The sequence below is a fragment of the Diabrotica virgifera genome, chromosome 7 (genome assembly GCF_917563875.1).
Source record: "Diabrotica virgifera virgifera chromosome 7, PGI_DIABVI_V3a".
NCBI lineage: Eukaryota > Metazoa > Arthropoda > Insecta > Coleoptera > Chrysomelidae > Diabrotica > Diabrotica virgifera.
The window spans coordinates 29,653,713-29,674,310 of NC_065449.1; the positions used below are offsets into that span (position 1 = coordinate 29,653,713).

The 20,598-nt window shown below is 33.5% G+C and overlaps 1 protein-coding gene across 4 annotated transcripts in view; it reads left to right on the plus strand.

The window, feature by feature from the left end:
- The window catches only part of LOC114328070 (uncharacterized), an 865,859-nt gene that overhangs the window by 788,412 nt on the left and 56,849 nt on the right, over window positions 1-20,598 (plus strand). For all 4 annotated transcript variants that reach the window (XM_050656308.1, XM_050656306.1, XM_050656309.1 and 1 more), the window contains exon 6: window positions 11,707-11,989. In XM_050656308.1, the coding sequence (XP_050512265.1) occupies window positions 11,707-11,989 (283 nt within the window). The remainder of the gene's footprint in view (window positions 1-11,706; window positions 11,990-20,598) is intronic.

A 20,598-nucleotide genomic window follows, 5' to 3' on the forward strand; every position in this document is an offset into this window, starting at 1 on the left:
GAATACCTATACCTAGAAATTACCTACCTACTGAGAAATACGATTCTCGATATGATTACCGGTACTCAAATACAAAAGTAATCATAGTAATCAAAGTTCAAAGTAACGAACACTGTAATGATTACTTTATACAAAAGTAACGATTTGTAACGAATACTCGAAAGTAACTATAATCAAAATCACTACTTCCTGTGTGTTGCAGTTTTGCAACTTGATATAAACATTAATTAAATATTAAATGGAAATTATTTATATGTTGTACTTACAACCTCATCTAATTATTGCTGGTAGTACGAATCACATTAGAAGGGCGCATCACAATTGCTTAAGAATAGCAACATTAGCGCTCTTAACTATAGTTCCGGTGCTGAGAGTCGCCCCCTCCCACTTGGATTTCTCGTGTGCAATCATCCAGTGATAATCTATTGACATTTTCAACTTTACTTTTGTTCCTGGTCTGCTGCGAGACGGATGTCTCTTTTGCTGCGCGGTAGCAACCGCTACCTTCCACATCCCGTGAGATTCAGTATTTGTTGTAAAACTCATTATTTGTTGCAAAATCGCATTGTTTTTGTGGTATATGAAGTACGTACTAAGTACTGTTCACATTTAGCCAAAAATATAACGCGTATATAAGTATAAATATCTTGGAACTTTAATAAATGAGAATATGTAATGATTTTGCAAAGGAACTAACAACCAGAATTTTAATTGCACGTATCTCATTTGTCAAAATGAAACAATTTTTTGCAATAGAACTTTCGAGTGTCGACATGAAAATGCGCATGCTAGGCCTATTTCATACTTTACGACTTTTTTCGTCACGACAAACGGTCGTACGACCGTTTGTCGTGCTCATCGACTTTCACACTTTACAACAGTATTCATCTTATTGTCGTAGAAAGCACGGCCTAGAATGAATCGGGCAAAAATTTTGGCTTTATGGTTAATTTATCGCCGTAACAAAAAAACAGAGACGTAGTCGCCTACATTGGGTGAATCCAATCAATGGAAGAAGAGAAGAAGTAGGTTTATATCATACCATACACTTTTTTAGATTTAAGAAATGACCAAAATAAATTTTTTAATTATTTCCGCATGTCAGTGACGTAGAGTTTCCTCGCCCCTTTTCGGACGACTTTCGGATCTTTTGGGATCCTTTTCTCCTCCCATGCATCTTTGCATACTGTCCACAGTCAGTCTTTCTCTTTCTCTCCTAAAGATTTGATCATTTCTGGTGGAATTTCATCCTCCCCTGGAGCCTGGAGCTTTACCTATCTTTAATTTTCGTATCGCTTCTACCAGTTCTTCTCTTGAAATCTCTCTTAATTGTTCCCCTATGTGATTTGTTTCTCTCAGCCTTTCTTGCGGTTTACTTCCAAATTTTTCTTCATATAAGTTATCAAAATACAAAACATTAAATTACATAAATGTTGTTTTTGTTCGACCTGATCATTTTTGGTAATCCCAGCTTATTAAATTAAATGCTTGCTTTAAGGATTGTTGTACCATTTTTGTTGTCCCAGTCCAGTAGTAATATATGTTGTATAAAAAATATATAGAGTCCTTTTCATAGGCATTTTTCAGTGCGTCACAAATGATAGAAAAAAGGTAAGTCCGTGATAATACACATTTATAACATTTATTCCATGACATTTTAGTTAAATCTAACAGTTGTCACATTTTATTTGTAATTTGGCATAAAAACAAATCAATTGTGTTTATTGCATTTATAAAATGGTATTTTCTTTGATTTGTATAGTCTTATAAATTGTACAGATTATATTCGTAGATATGTTACAGAATTCATAAATATTTTTTTCGATCATAGCGCCATCTATCGACAACTAGAATAAATGTTATAAATGTCTGTAATCACAGACGTGCCTTTTTTCTGTCACATACAATTTAATGCGTTAGAAAGAAATCAAAAAACTGTGACGCACTGAAAGATGCCCATGAGAAAAAGATTACCTATTTTGTTAATAAATACAGTTTAATTAGTGAACAATAATTATTATTGTTATTGGGCTCAATTTTCATCTTTCAATATTTAAAAGATCCCCTCTAAACTAAAAAAACTGATTTTATTTTATTTAATATACCGATTATATTAATATCTATACATATTTAAATAATCATTAATAAAACACGAATATATATCTACGTTTATGTCCATGGACACTAAACTGTGCAATAAAAGAAGAATCTTTAAATTATTAACAACAAATTTTAGATAATCTCGATGAAACATTTATGATTTAATTTTTATAATAGGTACAATAATAATAATGCATTTTATAATAGGGTCTATCCCTCAGCACTTTGACAAAGTTCTCACAAAGTCTATTGAAATTTTTGTCCTCACAATAAAATAATACCAACCAGATGCTTACCTATGTATTGTATCTATGTAGGTAAAAATTCCTCATCTATATTGTTTACCATTATTTACGTGCCACTGGATTCACTGGTACTACACGACTAACTGTCGTTAAGTATGGAAGCATTAATTTATGCTCGTGGTTCACTGATAGCACGGCACGACACGACCGTCGTCCATTGCAGTGACATTGGACGACAGCCGAAGAGCAACGGCACGACAGTTAGTCGTGGTCGTCCTGTGTGAAAGGCTCCGTATATTGCTGTATTGGACTAATGGAATGTACGACAAACTGTCGTTACGACCGTTTGTCGTGACGACCGAAGTCCTAAAGTATGAAATAGGCCTTAGATGTTACATATTTAGTATCCTCCGACACGGTATAGAGGCAGCTACTCTGACAAAGCCATGATGAGAAAAGTGGAAGTTTTCGAGATGTAGCGTTTGATGTCAGAGACGTTTTCACTGGGTGTGAATGTTCCTTTTAGTATGTACTAATCTCCTGTATCTTGAGATAGTTTATTGTATCTTAACTTGAATTTTTCCAAATATCATAACATCATAGAAAATACTTCATAACATGGTAACTTTAATTATATTTTTTTGATCTTACCATAATTGCAAAAAAATACAATATATATCCGTAGGAAGAGAAGAAACAGAGAATCTGAACCTGGAACAGGAGACAATTCTATATGTACCTATATCTGGGAATCACTGACAAGTATACATGACGAAACGAAGAAAATATTAAAGAAAGTATAGTAAAGGGAAGACAGGTGATAGGAGCCCTGAACACGGTACTGTGGCAATTAAATAGAACAGAAAATAAAAACGAATTTACAACACAATATTAAAACGAGTATTAACCTATGGAACTGAAGTCTTGTCAATTAACAAGTGTGGTATACTATTAACCAGCCCTAATTACAATTAAATAATAGTTATTTATGTACCAAGTCAGTACAGTGACTAGTCTTTACTGACGTGGTGCGTACAAAATTTTATCGCGAATGCTGTTGCAATGTTTTCATGTATATAAAACATTCGTGTAGGGCATTCGTATTTATTATTAGACATGAATATGCCGAAATAGTGTTAGATAGAGGAGTACTGTTATTTGTTTATGTTGTGGTCCGCCACCGGTTTAAATTATAAATATAATGTTGTTAAACTGAAGACGTTAACTATGAATTTATTTAACTAAGTATCAAAAGGCATTTTAACTACTAGCTTCTGACTTTATTTATCACATAAGAAGTACAACGCTAAATTACTAGTAGAAATATCTAGCCTAGAACGCATAAGAAACGACGACATTCAGCCCTGTGATGAATCACTCACGAATGAATATAACGTAAAGTTATCCTGTAATTAAGTTATAATCCTCGAATTGGTGTGATGTATCATATTTAACTTAACTACTTGCGTTATTTCTTGGCAGTTCTTGAGTTATCTGATATATTAACTGTCACTTTATAACGCGACGTTAAACCTCAAGGTATGAGATAACTCTGTAGTTATGTTAAGGATTGTAAGGTTATGTTTATGTTTTGATTTGTTTTTAGATAGAAATCAAGTGAATATTTAACGTAGAACGCTACTTCAGGTTGTCCCAGGATCTTGTGCGGCATTTTATTAAGTTAATAAATCAAATTTAATATCAAATATAAAGCAGCACAAAATTATCAAAAACATAGATCTAAGATAACAATTAAAAACACGTAGATAATAAAATTAAAACAATAATAAAAATGAAAAAGAAACCTAATAATTTAAAAATAGAAGGGTAATGCCATTTTAAAAATTATACAAAAATCAAATCGAGAGATACAAGTTGAAATTTTTATTTATAAACATCCAAGGGTTTTAATTACCACCGAACAGCGAACAGCTGTTCGGTCATCGGTAGCCGGTGGGTGGGTATACCAACCTACCAACTTCGCGTGATTCTCTTTCTCGCTCAAACTTGTACCGATTCTACATAAGGTTCTCTTTTTAGATAACTTAATATATTCTTCCTTGTATAACGTCTAAGAAATAACTCATCTCATAACGGGGGGTGATCCATCACACGGAATTTACGTTTTAAAGTTATGGAGATAGTTATATATCATAGTTCTCATAACTTTAACGCAGACGTTAAAAATAACTTCGGTAATTCATCACAGGGCTGATTAACCAACAAATGGGAATAGCAACAATCATTCATAATTCATACATAACATCGAAATAATAACAGCTAATGTGGTACGAGCACGTAAGACTACCGAAGGAAAGAAGAATCCTTAAGAACGTGTTGGACAGAAAAACGAAACGAGGAAGACCAGCAATCACATGAATGATATACGTACTATTGTATACGTAATATACAGTGCTAGTCAAAAGTCCGTACCCCCCCTCGTATCTTTTGAACGGTTATACCTATAGTAGTGTTCGCGCAGTACAAATCGAACGTATTCAGAGTAAGTTCGGGATTAGTTTCCAATACGCAGGCGTCAACGTAAACTTATCCTGGACATGCTCAGGATTTTTCGCTCCGCGAACAATTTTCGGATTCGCAATGTAATGACGGGTTGCATACATTAAGGTTAGAGAAGGAAGCCTTTTGTTGTCTCTTTCTTATTTCGAAATAAATGTCAAAAAAATGCAAATGCAACAAATTTGTATGTCAACAACGAGAAAAGAGAATAAAAGCAACATGCAAAGGATTAACTTTCTATTCAATAATTCAATTCCTTTCTTAGAAGGTAGAAATTTGATTAGAGTCTTTCTTTATTATTTCCACAATATAATGTGGTTATTTCCACTCGGAAATCCAGCTTACATTTTTGTAGAGAGTAAAAGATTGTTGATATTAGAGAGTTATTGCCACCGGCAAATAAAGGATCCTTTATTACAGGATACTTTAATAAAGGACAAATACAGGACGGGTCTAAAAGAGTGGTATTGCAAACGCAGTTAAAGAATCTTTTATTTTGACAAATGACATGAAATATTTTTGTAAATATAAAAATAACCTATAAAATTCCATTTGTCGATATAAATTAAAATAAGATAATTGAAGAGTAAAACGTTAAATTTAATTATTTTGTCATTTAAAGATGTTTAGAGAACAACATAATATATCCCATAATACTCATCGTTCAATAATATGGAAGTGCAATAAATTGGAAATACTATTTTAGGAGTTTTTAAATACTTTTGCATTATGGGTATATGTAATGGGGAATTTCTGGAGAATATATTATTAGGGAATAGTGGATATCCATTCCTCAACTACAACTACCGAATGACACCATTCCAGAATTTTCAGACAGAAGTTGTGTTTTTATAATCCATCACAAATCCCTTCAAGAATTGTTATTGAAAGAACATTTGGTATTGTGAAGAGATTTCCCATTTTACCATATGTAATTAGATGCAAGTTACCTTTTATTCAAAGAATAATATCAGCTTGTTCAGTTTTACATATTGCAGTAGTACATAATAGAGAAAAAGTTGAAATACTGGCAAATGAGTGTGCTGTTGATATTGATATAGAAGCTGTGGCAGTACATTTTCAACCAGGAGCTAATCTAATGCGACTAAATTGTGTGTGTGTTTGTTTAAAATTATTGTTCGACATTTAAAGCTAGCGCTTAAACTAATTTTATTTTTATTGGACTGCAGTTTGTTAATAAATTTATATAAATATTATATTGGTGACTGATTTTAAGTATTTTATGATCATAAGCAGGTTTTAAATAATAAATTTATAAATATATACATACATGCGTTTGATCTTTTATCCATTATGGCTCTCTCTTTCTTTCTTTTCACCTCTGGATAACTAGTTATCAGGAAGTTTATCTGACAGATTAGATACTAATAGATATCTGACAGAGAAAAACTTCCCGTTAACTAGTTATCCGGAGCTGAAAAGACAGATACTAAGGATACTGTTATATAAACTTCCCAATAATTAGTTATCTGAAAATAAAAAGACCTCTAATCTGTCAGATAAACTTCCCGATATACAAAAAGATAATAGAAGAATTAAGCTTTATGCTGGTTTTTATTAATTTTTTTGGCAATGTTTAAATAAACAAATACTGATGGCATGAAATGGATCACGAACAAGGAGGAATGAAGAAGGAATTGGAGATTGTGTTTACCATTAAACGCATAAAACTGCAGTATCTGGGACACATATGATAAATCAGCACCGTTACTCCCTGCTGCAGTACATATTGCAAGGTACAGTCAAAGGTAAGCGAAGACCTGGTAGAGGGAGAATATCAATGGAACTGTTTCGAATAGCAGCTAGCAAGGTTACGATTGCTATATGATTTCCAACATTCGAAACGGATAAGAACCAAAAGAAGAAGATGGCATGAAAATGAAAGTGTATTAATACTTTTGATTAAAAACTTAATAGATTCTAATCTATAAAAGATTAAATTTTCAAAAATAAATACTTGAACCTTTGTTTTATTTTGTTAACCTGTTGTTATATATCTGTTGAATAGAACTCTATTTTGAATCTAGAATTTTAACAAATCCTAACTTTCATTAAAATTTATTGATCTTATATCTTCAATAAATATTTATTTCTATAGAAAAATGTAAAATATATTGAGTTTAATAAATGAGTTACTGATATTTTAAGTCTGATCATTGTAATTAGTAACAATTTAAAATTATTTACATAATATTCCTTTTTACAACTTCTTGTAATAACTCAAGCTTCAATAAAATGTTCTTTTCTATATTCGTTTGGGTCAAAACATCAATAATCTATATCTCAGAATATTACTTAGAGTTGTTTTTAATAAATAAAACCCAACATACAACTTTAATGATGAAAGTTTAATCAAATATCAATCCCACAATACATAAATTATCAATCCAAAGAAGCGACAAGATAAATTCAAAATACAAGTGAAGTTAGACCTTTCTTCACATTTTTGACACGTTATGTCAAAATAAAGGAACTTTTATTAAAATAAAGGTGTCCTCTAATTTTCCTTAAATACAGGCGGCCTGTATTTTATTAAAAGACAAAAATAAAAGACGCAATACTGCGCATGCTTATATGTCAAAATAAAGGATCTTTTATTACAGGTCGACTTAAAAGACGTTGGCAATAACTCTCTATTTAGATATAAAAATTACCTTTAACTTCCTGGGGGTTGAACATTATCTGAAGGAAGGAATAATTTAGTAAAACAATCATTTCCAATTTTGATATCTATGTATTGAATTTGATGGGTTGTGGCATTGTGTTGTGGTTTATTACACCACAAAAATAATGAAATATAACAAGACACAAGAAATAGTTTCAAAATAAGTTTGATGTATTGTTTATGTTTCATTATATTCAATAAGAGACTAATTTAACTCATAAATTAAACTGAAAAATAAACCACAAGAATATGTAGGTACTTATAAGCTCATTTAGATAGAAGAAATTAAGTAAAAACAGAGTACAATTTATTGTAATACATACTACCGTAATAGATAATTATCGAATATCGAATGAAAATAATACTAGAAAAGGTAATACCTACTTGGAAAACATTGACAAACACAACTAAAAAGCTTTAATATAAAAAATATTAAAATTTGTTTGAAGAATATTTAAATGACACAACACTTTACATAATTTCAAAACTTTAAAAACCAGAATTTACATCTACAAGTTGTTTAACAAAACAATATTTTAGGTTAAGAATTGGAAGGAGTAAGAACAGAATGTCAAGAAATTCTTCCCAAATATTTTGTGCGCCTGTGCGAACTTAAAATCCGAAACAAAATCCTCGAACGTCGAGAGCGTATCCCGGGCATGTTCAGGATCTTTTTTCTGTACTGCGCGAACACCGAATTAAAAATCCGGAGGGTGTTCAGAGGGAAAGATTTGGACGCCGCGAACGCCCAATTTTGTAATGCGCAGGCGTTCTCCCTCTGGGTATACCCAGGACGTACTGCGCGATCAAAGCTTATAATAGTGAAATTTGGAGGGAGGAAATATGTAAACGGACGTAAGCTTCTTAACTAGTCATGACAGGTGACATGATAATAGCGACAGATGACTTTACAGCGCCACTGTGACAGGTAATTTTAAATGGGACCTTATGACAAGTGATACATCGTTTGAAAGGTATTGAAAATACCTATTCAGACATACTAATTTTGTTTGAGTTTAAGCTAATTTTGATGAATAAATTAAATAATATAAAATTGTAGTTTCGCATTTAATTAATAAAAATTCTAAATTCCGCCTATGATTACTTTTCAAAAAGGTTGATGTTGTCGTAAAAACTACTAGAGAATTGAAAAACGTCAACTTTTTTGACAAAAAACCATAGGCGGACATTTGAATTTTTAATTTAATTTAATTAAATTCGAAACTACAATATTATATTGATTTAATTTATTCACCAAAATCAAAATCAACTTAAACCCAAAAAAATTAATATGGCTGAATAGGTATTTGAATACCTTTCAAACGAGGTATCACTTGCCATAAGGTCCCATTTAAAATTATCGGTCACAGTGGCTCTGTAACGTCATCTGTCACTATTACGTCACCTGTCATGACTAGTTAAGAAGCTTACGTCCGTTTATTTCCTCCCTCCAAATTTCACTATTATAGGTATAACCGTCCAAAAGGTAAGAGGGGGGGTACAGACTTTTGACTAGCACTGTATAAATATAATATATTACGTATATGTAGTGTATAATTGTATACATACTATTTTGTGGACAATCTGTGTAATATATTTTTAGTTAAACTGTTACCTACGAATATCCGGTTAATACACTCGTATATATAAACGAAATTATTATTATTATTATTATTATTAATATTTGTATATTTAATAGCGACACTGCTTTTTGGTTTTCGATAGAATGCCGGTATAAACAAAAAGCAATATATCTATTGTTGCGTTTCGCTTTGAGGATTATAACGAGCCGTACTAATAATAATGTTTTGTTGACGGGATCACTGATGCGCTTTTTGAGTTGAAACCAATTATACAAAATGCACTGGTTATGAATTTAATGTGCTTTATTTAATCACCGCGAGATATGATTGTCGCAAACGCACACATTTAAATTTAGTTCATTTAAACGAATTGTTAGTGTATACATATACAATATAATAAACATATTAACTATAATAACAAATATTATACAAATAGGTTTAATAATAATTAACAAATAAGTGTTTCTTTATTTAGTTTAATAATATACTAGGTAGATATTGTACAAATGTAAATAATCAACAATAGGATTTATATTTACAAGTCAAATATTTATTTAAAAGTGCTACCTTTGATATGGTCTGCTTCTTTGCTCTCTCCAGCGCCCTGAACTGTGGAATTTCGGTGGGACCGGTCGAATTACACTGGCTAGTCCCCTCTGATTATTTTCTATTCTCAAACTTGAAAAAATATCTCAATGATGAAAGATTTTCCAATCGTGAAGAAGTGATGTCGGCAATTAATGGCTGTTTTCAGCAGAAACACAGTTCTTCGGATAAAAAGGTTATCGAAGTTATTGAACATGCTGGGACAAGTGCATAGAGCTGAAAGGAGATTATGTTAAAAATAAAGTTTTTTATTGAAATGTTTTCTTTTTTTGTCGGATACTTCTGGTAATATATCACCCCCGTATATTACCTTGTCTGCAATGGCAGGGGGCAGAGACCTTTGAAATGTTGCTCTACCGGAAAATTCTCAAAATTTCATCAACATCGCTGAAGAAGTGCTGCATATAATAGGCAAGGAACGAGTACTTTTCAAAGCAGTGAAAGTTACAAAAACATTATACATATATGGCAGATACTGAAAAAATAATAAGTAAATACCGATATGCTCAACTAATAGTGAAAGGAAAGATTGAGGGAAATTGAGGGACTAGGAAGGAAAAACTGTTGTGGCTAAGAATCATCCGATAATGGACAGGGCTAAATTTTGAACAGCTAATTAAAACGACTGAACTCGGAGAAGAGTTTGCAATTGTAGTAGCCACAGTATCCAACCTCCATTGAGGAGAGGTCATCTTAAGAAAAAGAACCGGGATTGGATTCCTAGACTATTCATCCGCAATGCTGTGTACTTCGAAATGAACATTTTTATTTCACGTTGTAGGGGAAAACATAAGATAGCTGGTTCAATGTTTTAAAAGAAATATTTGTAAAACTATATTATCACCTTCCTACATTTGGTAGATAACAAACTAAATATGTATACAGTAGTATGGTGCAAATGAAAGGAATACATTCGTTATTTCGTACGCCAATTTTAACGATTTTAACCCCTTCGTGCCCGACCGTCATACGGCAAGTCGCACTTATATACCGATTCGCGCATTTCGCGCGCTGACTGTTATCGGTTCAAATACAGTATCACGCTACAACTAATTAAAGATGGGTTTCCCCACCTTTAGATTTGCATAAGAACATTCGGATCGAACAAAAATTCCTTAAATATGATGCAGACGGCTGCACTGCCGTATATGGCGAACGCAAGGTCAGGATGCACCCGTGTGCATCACCGTACGTAGCGAACAGTCAATCATGATGCACACGGATGCATCACCGTATGGAAGGGGTTAAGAAAACATCCTGAAAGAGGTCGATTTTTATTTTTAAATTATGATTTTTTTGATCTATATAATACTAGTGACGCCATCTATCTGAGCATGGGCGAGAATAGGGGTCGTGTGCTAGCTCATTTGAAAAGATATTCAATTCTCTATTCAGTAATATAAACATTAACATAATTATTTATCAAAAAAATTTTCTTCAATTAAATTAATTGAGCTAAAAAAAAACAATGCATGTAATTTACTTAATTCAAAATAAATTTTACTGCTGTAAAAAAAAAAAAGAAAAACATTTACTTAAGGGGGATGGAGGAAGACAAATTTGAATCAAAACGAAACCGTAGATTTTCTTATTTTGTTAATGCCATACTCTGCATAGAGTACAAAGACTAGTTTCATATGGGTTCTCTGAACCGCAAAGTGGAATGTTTTCCTGGCGGTGCCTTTTGGCATGTTATACCTGGGTTAAGCAGAAAGCTTGAATTGAGTCGAAATTCATTTCGCTTATTCCCCGTTAGAGGGCTTCTATCCATACTGCGATATAAATTATTTTAATTTATATCGACAATCTACGGTCGGAATTTACTTAAGTGACGAGAATGTTTATTTTTCTCAGTATAATATTACTTCCAGTGGTAAAAAAGAGGTCTTTACTTAATATTTTGTGAATACTGTTCTATACATTTTATATTTTGTACAAATACTTAATATATATATTTTTGTTGCAGGGTTCGGACGCCAGTTCGGTGATATTTGCGTCCACTCCGGCGTCGAGAAAGCACGAATTCCCAGGCGCCCTGCCTCCAAGTCTACCCAGTCTGAGCCATGGTACTAGCAGTTCGCCGGTACCGGCTCCGACGCCTCCGAATCTTCCGGTGCCGTCGCCCGCTCCCGCACAGCAGCCGCCGCAGCACCCACTGCAAGCCATTCCGTCGGCATCGGTTTCAACGACTGCCAGCGTTGTAACGCCTTCGCCTACGCCGGCCGTCGCCATCAAACCAATCACGCAAGGTAAGTTTCGAGAGAAAGTACCGAGAATAAATAAATCTACTAAAATCTGCAGATAATTTGTATTACTTCCTTAATATAGAATAGTACAGTAAGTCTTGATTATTTAATTTATATACAGTCTTCTAACTTCTAACACTTATGTTAATATACTTACACTAACAACACAACTAATTACATAATTTATAATATTCTTATTCATTACTTGAGAATACAGTATTTTAGACTGCATAGAATCTAAATAGTTTGTTCTGTGAACAAACTTTGTGTGCTCTTTGTATATTTTGTGAACCGGTCCTATAGATCCCCGTAGAAATTTCTCGATTTATTCCATGGTCATTTCTACAATAGGCCATCGAAGCCAGACTACACGCCGCTTAGAAAATGGTAGGTCGTCGAACTCCAGGTAGATCAATTGTGAAATGTTAACAAATCTGAAATTCACCGATGACAAAATCCTAATTACCGACAATAATGCCAAAAAGAATTTTGGAAAGGCTACATGGAGCAGCTTCTTCTTGTGCCACTCCTATCGGAGATTGGAAATCATCAAGGCTATCCTGACCTTGTTTACAGCTGACATACAAAGTTCATTAGTGGTGAAGCCAAACCACTCTCTCAAATTCCGCAACCATGACATTCTTCTACGGCCTGGATTCCGTTTCCTTCTATTTTTCCTTGCATTACATTTTGAAGTAATGCGTATTTATGTCCTCATATCAGGTGACCCAAATATTCGAGTTTTCTTCGTTTTATCGTTAACAAAATTTATGGGTCTTTTCCTATCCTTCGTATTATTTCAAAGTTTGTGACTCTTTCAACCCAACTTATCTTCAGCATTCGACGGTAGCATCACACCTCGAGACTTTGAATATTTTTTATGTTCTGTTTGAGAGTCCAGGCCTCTACACCGTATAACAGCGTGTTAAAAATACGTAGCCTCTTAGCATTCTTAATCGTAGAGGGATGCTTATTTATATCTCTGTTGCAGAAGAATTTTCTCATCTTTATGAAGGTGGCCTGGCAATTTCGATACGTCTTTTTATTTCATTATTTTGGTCTCCCGTTTTGTTTATTAAAGTTCATAAGTATTTGTAACTTGATACTTTTTCAATTTGAATGCCGTTTATACTAATATGTGCTGGTTGTGTCATGTTTTTACTGAAGACCATATACTTGGTTTTTTTGATATTGATATTTATGCCATAATTGTTGCAAGCAATATTTATGTTTGTAAGTAATCGTTGTAATTATTCTTCTACTGTTCTTGCAACTAAAAGTACAGTGTCGTCCGCGTATCGAATATTATTTATAACCTCTCCATTGATTACGATTTCTTCGTTTGCTTGCAAAAGGGCTTCGTGACAGATGCTTTCACTATATACATTAAATAGAAGTGGTGACTAAATGCATCCCTGTCGTACTCTTCTACGTATTTCTATTGGAGCAGCTAATGATAAACTTGCTTCTAGCAAACATATTTACACCGTTGGAACTGAGATAGGGGAGCACACACCTCCTGCATGTCGATGAAATTGATCGCTGCTGCAAAACCCGAATTTAAGAGCATGAGGAGTGCATTAGATTTGGTCGTTTCTCCCTTATTCTGCAGTGACTTAATACTATTACGAAACTGGACAGTCCATATTGTTTGAAAAAGCCATATTCTTTCAACAATTCACTACTTTATATTCTAGAAAAGGATAAAAAAATGCGAAACAAAAAATTGTGAAGCTTAGAAATCTGAAAACGTTTAAAAAGCTTCAATACAGACTCAATGCGCGGTATCAGCAATCCCACCAGCTGAAAGAACACGACATTGGTCGAAGACTCAACTGACCAGTTACCAAGGGCTGTTGCAGATGAAGAGTGTCATCAACAGATTTACCTTGCACTTCTGCGTTTGATAAGTAACTTTAGTTAATGTGCCCTGAATACGTTGAATAAAGGATCCCCCAAACCAACGCGAAACTTTCGCAGCCGCAACCCACGCGGAATCGCGGCGAATCGATGGGCACGGCGACTTATGAGCGTGTTCACACTAGTTGGGGCGGTATCCGCAACGGTCGCGGTAGATCAGCGTTGTTTTCATGAAACGCTGCATGTACGGTTTTTTCCGCTGCCGTTGTAGTTTCGCGTGAATTCTGTTACAGAAAAACTCATTGAAATTGTGAAACAATATCCTATAATATATATGATTTAAGTAAAGATTAGAAAAATATAAGAAAAAAAAAAGGATAAAATCTAGGATAGTATATAGTCCTGTCGCCAGGGGGGGTACAACGGCCTCGTTAATTCAGATGGACTTACCCAAATTTTTTTTATGTATTTTGACCCGTAGAACACGAATTTTTTGGGTAACAGTTGATCCGGATGTCGATAAGATTGTTATAGACCAAGAACTTGAGGAATCAAATAACAGCGATTTTTGGCAAAACAAAACAATATTTTGTATTTTTTGGGTCATTTTAAGCAAAAAATATTTCTACAAGTTTTTTAGTAGGATGCACAGTTTTCGAGATAAACGCGGTTGAACTTTCAAAAAATCGAAAAACTGCAATTTTTAAACCCGAATAACTTTTGATTAAAAAATAAAATAGCAATTCTGCTTAGCGCCTTTGAAAGTTCAAGTCAAATTATGTCGGTTTTGATTATTTGCATTGCTAAAAATTTATTGTGTTATTGCTAAACAAAGCTACAAACAACTAGTGCGTGAGTGATGTTTCTATGATTTCTCATTTAAAATCGAACGAGTAGGTAGAATAGGTACTAGTGCAATCAAGACTATTTCTACGTTACATGCGTTAAAACGCATGTAAAAGCACGGGAAACCCTACGTGTTTATAGCTTTGTTAAACAATAAAAAAATAAATTTTTACCAATGCAAATAATCAAAACCGATATAATTTGACTTAAACTTTCAAATGCGGTAAGCAGACTTGCTATTTTATTTTTTAATCAAAAGTTATTCGGGTTCAAAAATTGCAATTTTTCGATTTTTTTAAAGTTCAACCGCGTTTATCTCGAAAACTGTGCATCCTACGAAAAAACTTGTAGAAATATTTTTTACTTAAAATGGCCCAAAAAATACAAAATATTGTTTTGTTTTGCCAAAAATCGCTGTTATTTGATTCCTCAAGTTCTTGGTCTATAACAATCTTATCGACATCCGGATCAACTGTTACCCAAAAAATTCGTGTTCTACGGGTCAAAATACATAAAAAAAACTTGAGTAAGTCCATCTGAATTAACGAGGCCGTTGTACCCCCCCTGGCGACAGGACTAATAGGGTTAGAATTAAGGAGGAAATGATTGAATTAAAATGAATATTTTAAATTAGTAAAAATGCATGAATTTTCATGAACTAGTCATCCATTCTCAGAAATAATATTTGATTAATGATTATGAAATAAAGATAATAACATCAATAAAGATAACATCAGTTAAAAAACCAACTGTCAAGCGTAGGTTTTTCCTGGTCATTCTCAAGTAGTTTTCTGATGCTGACCTCTCAAGCTTCTTTAGTGTTCCCTTACAAGTCTACATTCAGGCCCTTGTTCCCATCTTTTCACGGTTTGCGTGCGGGAGTGACATTTTGGAAATTTCCTAGATTGTTGTAATTGACCAGCCAAAAAGATCAGCAGGCCTAAAACTCTTACGCCTACTGCCTTCCAGATAGCTGGTCAGCAATGCGGTTGCCGTTAGTTCCATTGTGCTCCGGGTACTATGTAGTTATCGGGAAGTTTATCTGACAGTTTTATTAAATATCTGTCAGATAAACTTCTCGTTAATTAGTTATCCGGAGATGAAAAGACCGCCCTAAAATTATAATTTGTTCATATTTGTATGGCGAACAGTCGCGTCAGGTTCCGCGCCAATGTGGGAAAGCCTTGTCCGCTACCGTTTCGCCTGCGAATGTTCCGCAACGAAAAATTCGCGTCGCAAAAGTTTCGCGTCGGTTTGGGGGATCCTTAAAGGAATCCCGGGGGTACCAGTGGAAAACTTTTTACATCTTTTTTGGAGCCCCAAAATTGACATTCCCAGCCAAATTCAGCTTATTGGTATGATTTTAAAATGTTCAGTGGCATTTTCGTCCCTGACAACTTGGTATTGCAACTCGTGTAGAGTATTTTACAAACAACAAGTATACACACACCCAAACTTATATGGAATCATCTGATATTTCTTATTATTTCGGGCGAATTTAAAAAAACGAACACACGAAGTCAAACAATATTTATTTTAAAGAAATTTAATAACAAATACATAACAATTAAATAAAACAATAAAGTATTTAAACAACAAATTGAAACTAGTTGTTTTAAAGTCAATAGCATCAAAAATTTCAATGCAAAACTAATAATGTTTAAATTGTTTTTATTAATTATTTTTGAAGTTATTCTTTAGGCACGAGGGTGAATTTTTTACATTCCCTGGCGCATGCGCACACCGACAGTATATTAGTCAATTATCGTTACATTATATGACAGTATATTTAGTCGCTCAAACGCTATACGGGATCGTATTGGGTGTTCAATCTAATTGGGGATCAATAATTGTTGGAGATTATGAATCAACAAATGTTGTGTATATTAGTTTTTATTGTTGTGACGGCAGAGAAAAAAGCAAGTTTATAATTGTAGTGACTTTTAAATAGTTTTTAAAAGCGACAGGTACGTAATAATTGTAAATGTTTCAGTATCCTAATAAAAATTAGATAGGTAACCTACCTATTTAAAAAATTTAAAATGAACCTATCAAAACAGCATGTAATGCTTTGATTTACATAATTTGATTACCATCAAAATTTCTGTCAATATTCACCTAATATATTGATTTCTTACTCTTTGTTTTGTTGTATTTTAATATTTCAATATTCTACAAAAATCAAAATAATTTGGTTAAATTCAGAACTATCAAAAGTTTAAACCGTTTAGTTCGTCGATCTTCCCACATGATGCAGGTGTCTCAGTGTCTCCGTGGGTAGAAGTGTAAGATGAATGAATTCCAATACTAACGGCGCAAACATAAGCGGGTTCGAACCCCAATAGAAACTTTTATTTTTTTGTTTTCTTTTATACATTTTATGATTGTAAGTATATTTATTATATAATTTTTTTTCAGAAAATACGTATTTAGTTAAAACTTTTTCCGACAATTATTGTTCAGAAGTCATTTGTGGCATTTTTCAATGTGTTTGTGTGTGTTTTATTCTTTTATTTTTTTAATTTTTGGTAGTTTTAATAAAATTTTTTGAAAAGTAGTAAGTATTAAAATTAATTTAATATTTAAATAAAATATAAATAAACTGTTTCAAGTATATTAATTTCGTTGAAATCATATAATAGAAGTATAACTTCTTACGTGCGTACAAAGTACACACACACATTCTTTTTTTTTTGTTTTTTTGGTAGTCAGTGTTGTCACCTCTAGTCATACAAGCCTTAGTTTGCGGGGGCACGCTCCTAATCAAATTATCAACATTTTGTTGTGGTAGGTTGCTCCATTCTTTAAGAGCAGCTTGTGCGGTGTTTTGTGGATTTTCCCGGCAAGCTCTAATTTTTCTTTTAAGCATATCCCACAAATAATAGGGTTAAACTCGGGTGAGCAAGCAGGCCACTCCAAACAAGGGAACTTCTGCTTCAATGATGTCTCTAGTTACTCTAATGATATGTGGAGGTCCATTATCATGCATACAAATTAAATTTTCTCCTGTTGTACCTCTCCAAAGCCTAACTACAGGTTATCAACATACCTGTGAGCAGTTAACGTTGATTGGATGAAAATTAAAGGAGTTTTTTTACGGATCACAATTCCTCTCCAGAACATTACACTTCCCCTTTGATATTTGTGAACAGATCTGACAGTTTTCGTTCTTGCTTGTCTTCCTCGACCTCTAAGTACACGATTTCGTGGGTCATCTGATTTTACACAAATCCTGACTCTTTCTGAAAATAGAACATTTTGTCAATTGCCAATGTTCCAGTTTTGGTGGTGAAGACGACACCAATTTAGACGGTCAATATTGCGCTGCCTAGATAACTCGGGAACCCATAACTGTCTCCTGCTGTCTACTTCTTGGCACGAACTCTTCTTCTTATCGTTTCAACTGAAACAGTTACACCTGTAGCTTCCAAAAGCTGCCTTTGGAGCTGCTGGTGAGAAATGATTAGGTGTCTTCCAGCTGATTGGACAATTAAACGATCGTGGCGAGCTGTTATTACTTTTGACGACTGTCCCTTCTTTATTTTTGAGAGTTCCTGTTACCTAGCATATGTTTTAGTCACACCTAGCTCTTGTGTTACACCTAGCTCTGCAGCTATGTCCCTCTGAGAACATTACTTGCTCCACAAGACCAATAGTCTTTCCCAGTTGTAGGTTCTATAACCCCACATGAGGCATATTTTCGTTTTTGGACGCAAAAATTAGTTTATTTATTTTCGTTCAATTTGCAACTCAAGCAAATACCCTATACCGTACCGAACTGTACTATCTGATTGTCTTATCGATTTGGTTATTTTCAATAAAAACCTTTATTCTTCGCAATAGTAACAAATTTTTTTAAAAGAAATAAATATTGTTTTGAAATTCATGGTGATTCCATTTAAATTTGGGTGTGTGTATTTTGGATGATAAATATATCTGTGCTTGCTTGTCCCAAAATTTCAGTAAGAATCCTTCTATTCAGAAAAATAGAGGAATGCTACATTAACCAAAAGCGGCAGACAAATTTCTACTATCGGCAAGGCATAGAAGGAAGAAGAATTTATCACGGATCACGATACGTCTTGCTGTAGTTTGTCTTTAATCGGAATCAAATCCGATGGAGTGTATGTACGTCTATGTTTTGTTTCACATAAATTCCATCTAAACAATAAAAACAATCGTTAGTTTTTTTGCCGAGACATAATTAAGAATCTCAGTACTTTTAACCAAGTATGATTCCATAATAAAGATCTACAAAAACGCGGACAGGTGTTTTGCTCGGTCGTTTCTGAATATGGAAAGAAAATCTGTCTTGATGAAATGAGATATAAAAACAAAGAATGCCGGCTGGTACTTTTATCGTTAAATATCTAATGCAATAAAAGGATTAACAAGTGGGATTTGTTGCCTTGTACAGATTGGAGCATAGATCGACGTAAATAGACATACAGATAAATATCATATACGTAAAGAGAATTGACATCGTTTGATTGTAAAAAGTCGACACGTCGAACTCTACGAATACCTATATGCTATTAGAAAATATTTCCGAATCGATAATAGATGTTTTTATTCTGTAACAAGTGTATAATCGGAGATAATCCTATTAAGCCATCGGAAATAAAAAGAAGATATTATTATGTATAAACTAGTATAAAGCCGGGTGCACGTATGCGAGCCGAACTGTTTAACAACGCTATATTTATATAATTTGTACGGCATCAGGCATCACGAACCGCTTACGAGCTGCTTATTCGTCACTCGTCACGAACCACGGCCTGTCGGTTTTTGGGACGAACACAAAGGATATTCGCAGTTCAATTTGGACCGCGTACGCAGCGATATTGTCTGTTCGTATCGTCGCGTCGAAGTTGAGTGAATGACATGTTTCTATAGAGATAAAGAAACGTGAGCAACACAATGTAATCAATTTTTATATTATAGTTGATAAACAAATAATTGCTGTCTTTATTTACATTTAGAACGTGACTTCGAGATAAAATTACAAATTATATGAATCATTTACATTAAACTTCGCACAAGTTGGTTCGTCGCTTTCCTAGAGCTTCTAGAGCTTCATGATATTCGATAAAAATATCGATACAATACACTCCTTAGCAATATTAATGTCGATACGATACTCATTATCTGAAATCAATACAATACTCTTGTATTGTCGATACTTACGCTTGTCTCGATATTATTGACAATATCGATATCGAGAAAAAAATAATAAAACGCCACGTGAGTTCTGCATAAGGCCTATTAATTATGCAGTTAAAATATTAAAAGAGTTATAAGATGCACAAGCTCGTATGCTCTCCATTAGTGCGAGAGAGACGGACGATGAACCCAGTAAGTCAATTAATTTCGATATTTTATTTTTAAAATCATTAGATAATATCGATGTTTTTGAAAAGGAAATTGAAAACTATGTAATCTTGCAATCTCCAAGAACTGGACCAGACACAAATATTTTATTATGGTCAAAATCATATAGTAATGTTTCCCTTCTTTTATTTCGGTTGGCTAGGGATATCTTGTATGTCCAAGCGACGTCCGTACCAGTCGAGCGGCTTTTTTCTGAAGCATCGCTGGTACTAACGAATAAAAGATGCTCTTTAAAAGATAAAAGTATCAAAGAGCTCATTTGTGTGAACAGATGTATGAAGAGCTCTGTAAAGGATAAAATTTTTTGTGAGGTGACAATGCAATTCCTATTTCTTGTATATTTTAAGAGATTTTTTAATAAAGATAGGATAAATTAATGAACAATCGTTTTTTTTTATTAATTTAATCCAGATGTCAATATTATGTCGATATTTTATCGAGTATTGTATCGATATCATATCGAAATCAATATCAATACGATATTTTTGTAAGAAAGTATTGCCGATATCGATACA